The 3,547-nt window shown below is 30.9% G+C and overlaps 1 protein-coding gene across 1 annotated transcript; it reads right to left on the bottom strand.

The window, feature by feature from the left end:
• Positions 1-1,972: 1,972 nt before the first annotated feature.
• On the bottom strand, positions 1,973-3,210 carry LOC127098019 (ethylene-responsive transcription factor TINY). Its single transcript, XM_051036520.1, has one exon. It carries the CDS (start codon positions 3,103-3,105, stop codon positions 2,368-2,370), a length of 738 nt encoding a protein of 245 aa, XP_050892477.1. The 5' UTR covers positions 3,106-3,210; the 3' UTR covers positions 1,973-2,367.
• Between the last annotated feature and the right edge of the window lie 337 nt (positions 3,211-3,547).

Below are 3,547 nucleotides of genomic sequence, written 5' to 3'. Positions count from 1 at the left end.
TAGGTTTTCATCCAATCTTGTTTGTTAGCTAGAGATAGTAATGAATGATTTTGTTCACCATAAGGTTGAACCAAAAAGTTATCATTTTGATAGATTGTGTTAGAGATAAACAATGGATCAAAATGGGAAAACTCACAATGTGTGTTAGAGATAAACACATTGGGAGGACTTTGTGAAATAATTTATCATGTAAAGGAGTTTATAAGTTTTGTTGATCAAACAAATACATGCAAAGTGATCGTCGAACCCTAACTTTGGCAATATTTCTCAAATATTCAAACCAAAACTTTTACCGCTTTTTATTACATTTTTATGCAAGATACCGTGACACACCAAAACCCTATTGTTAACTTAAGCTAAGAATTAATACAACCATCGAAAGGCGGTGATATCTTACAATCCCTGTGGATACAATAACAAAAACCCGACACTTAAAATTACACTCAACAATGTTCTAGAAGAGCATCTCCATCAGAGGCTTGTCTCTTGAATAAATCACTTTTCCATAACGGCGACGAAGACGAACCATGTTTGCAATATAATGAAAAGAGACGTGGAAAATGAATCACACAACACTTCTATTTATACAAAAAAAATTACACAATACACAAAGGAGACAGACCAATTGACGCCTCATCTCATTCTTTACATACAGGCGCCAATTGGATTGGCAGCACCATGTGTTGTAGCCAATTCAATTGGCGCATCCTCTTTAAATTTAAAGGTAGGCGCCAATTCATCATGGCATCTATGTGTTGGTGTTTTTTTTAAAGTGGAATAGTTTGAGAATTAATCTGAAATATGAATTATTTTGAATTTTTAAAAAAAAATTGGATTATTTGAGTAAAAATTCTAAATATACACTTTAAAATCTACTATTAATTAATATTAATATATGTTAAAATTCTTGTTGATGTGTTACTGTTAATATTAATATATGTTGTTAATATTTTAAATTTTTTTCAGAATAAAATTAGAAAACAGTATATTTATATATGAATTTTTAAATATTATTATTATTTTATTTTAATATATTTAAATAATAAGTATTTGAGACATTACTTTTATATGAATAAAATTAAAAGAAAGACACTTTTATATATATATATATATATATATATATATATATATATATATATATATATATATATATATATATATATATATATATATATATATATATATATATATATATATATATATATAAAAGTAAAAAAAAAAGGATATTTGAGACATTAGTCTTTAATACGGGGTAGTTTTAGAATATTATTTAAAAAGAAAGGCGCTTATATAAAAAAGTCTCATTCACTATTGTTTTAGTTTACAATGTTAAAAAATCAAATTATAAAAACATTTATTAAAATAGAATTTAATAACATCCAAACACTTTTAAAAAGTATGCATATTTATAATAAAAAATCTCGTTAAATCAATTCAATAATTGTATAGTGACATCAATAGAAAAATGCTATTTAAACTCACATTTTATTTATTTACCTTGAAATTTCAATCATTAGACAAAAACTTTTTTATGATAAGAACAGATTTTGACATTTGAACACATGAATTACTTCTTTTAATTAAATATTATAGTAACTATTTTAAATAATGTTTATATAGTATTTATAATTCCAAATAAAATAAAAATATACACGGTTTCTCATATCAAACAAGGAAGCATACTATATTGTCAGTTAGTGTAATCAACTTGCCTAAAAAGTTTGGCAATACATTTATCTTTCCAATTAATCATAACCTTTTTTAATTCAAATTAATTGTACTACTAAACATTAGCCTCAAATAGAAAAATTGTCAACAACACCATCATCAATATTCCCCTAATGTGTTTCAAGTACACCACAATTTTGTTCTCTTTCTTGTTAGTTAAATTGTTCTTTCCAGCAAACTACAAAGATACTGAAGGCAATCACATAGCTTCTGATTTCTTAATCTTCATAAAAACTCAAACCTCAATAGGGAAACTTTTTATCAATAATTTATGCAGAAGGACACATTGACTCAATAGTTTGTGCCAAAACAGGGAAAATTTATTACTTTTTCCACATTTCAATAAACATTTACAACCAGACCAAAGAAGGATATTAAATTAATACACATAAAAAAACAGAGTAGATTAATAAAATATAAAAGAAACAGAAAATCATGCCATGGCCCCTTATAAAAAAAATCACAAAGGGACTAGAATCTAAAAAGTGAAGAAGAAGATGGCATTAATAATTATAGATATAACTATAATTATATATCAATCAATCAAAGAAGATAAAACAAAATAAAAACAAAAACAAAAGCATTCACAAAAAAAGACAAGAACAAAGAAAGAGAAAGAAAAGGAAGAAAACAAATAACCTAGTAATTCCAGAGAAAACTCTCGAAATTAGTTACAACACCATTATTGTTACCAAATCCATCATCGTATTCGCCACCACCACCAGAACAACCGTTTTCTTGTGGTGTTTGTAGCCATGTTATTGGTTGTTGATACATCCATGTATAGTCCAAGAGAAACTCCTCTTTCCCAACATTATCATAATTGTTTTCCAAAGTAGGCAGTTCGATTATTTCACTGAGTTCGTCAGATGTCGTCGACAAGTCTGCGAGCAGACTTGTCGACGACGATGACGACATCGTTGTCGTCAACGAAGACGACAACGGTGATGAGAGTGAAGAAGATGACGATTGTGGTTCCAAATTATTGGTCATTTGGGCTGCTTTAGCCGCCGCGGCCTGAACGTCGCGCGGGGCTAAAGAAGCTGGTTTGGGAAGAGAATCTGCGAGGTGAGGAAAATTGAGAATGGCGGATTTTCCTTTAACGCAGAGAGCTGCAGCGTCGTGGGCTCTGGCGGCCATTTCGGCTGTGGGGAAAGTGCCGAGCCAAATCCGCGATTTCTTGCGAGGCTCGCGGATTTCGGACACCCACTTTCCCCAGTTTCTCATGCGAACGCCCCGGTAGACGGGGTGTTTGTTGGAGTCACGGTTGCGTTTAAGGTTGTTACTGTTGGAGCCTTGGTCTTGGATTGAGTTTGTTGTTGATGGTGATGAATTTGAGGTGCTCTCGGTTTCTGAATTTTGTGGTGAAACTCTCATTGTTGTTGAAGTTTTGAAGAATGAAGAAAATTTGTGTGTTTGTGGAAATCGGAAAGAGAGTAAAGAAGAAGATATTAAGGAGGCATGCAATGCAAGTGAGGAAATTGATCTGCTATATATGCATTATTATTATTTATTTTAGTTTTAATTTAATTTTTTGGTCAGTTTTCAATGAGTCATAAAACACTTAAGAAAAGTTGAAGAAGGACCCTACAAGAGAAATGGGTCACCCTGCAATGCAAGGGTCACCCCGCAATGCAAGGGTCACCCCTTACTTCCGTTCTTTATGCCACGCAAATTTCCTTTTGGTTTTTGCTATGTACATAATACACTGTTCACTATGTCATATTGGTCTGGTAAAAGTTTCATACTACATGACATACGTGTGCATCATAAGTGTGACATTCAATTTGAAATGAATGTTTAACTAGTATGATTATTA

The sequence above is a fragment of the Lathyrus oleraceus genome, chromosome 6, assembly GCF_024323335.1.
Source record: "Lathyrus oleraceus cultivar Zhongwan6 chromosome 6, CAAS_Psat_ZW6_1.0, whole genome shotgun sequence".
NCBI classification, from domain to species: domain Eukaryota; kingdom Viridiplantae; phylum Streptophyta; class Magnoliopsida; order Fabales; family Fabaceae; genus Lathyrus; species Lathyrus oleraceus.
Note: the sequence above shows the minus strand (reverse complement) of the source record. Positions and strands in the feature narration are given on the sequence as shown.

What these genes read in the sequence shown, in the direction of transcription:
- LOC127098019 (XM_051036520.1), bottom strand. Translation starts at nt 3,105, where the DNA reads ATGAGAGTTTCACCACAAAATTCAGAAACCGAGAGCACCTCAAATTCA.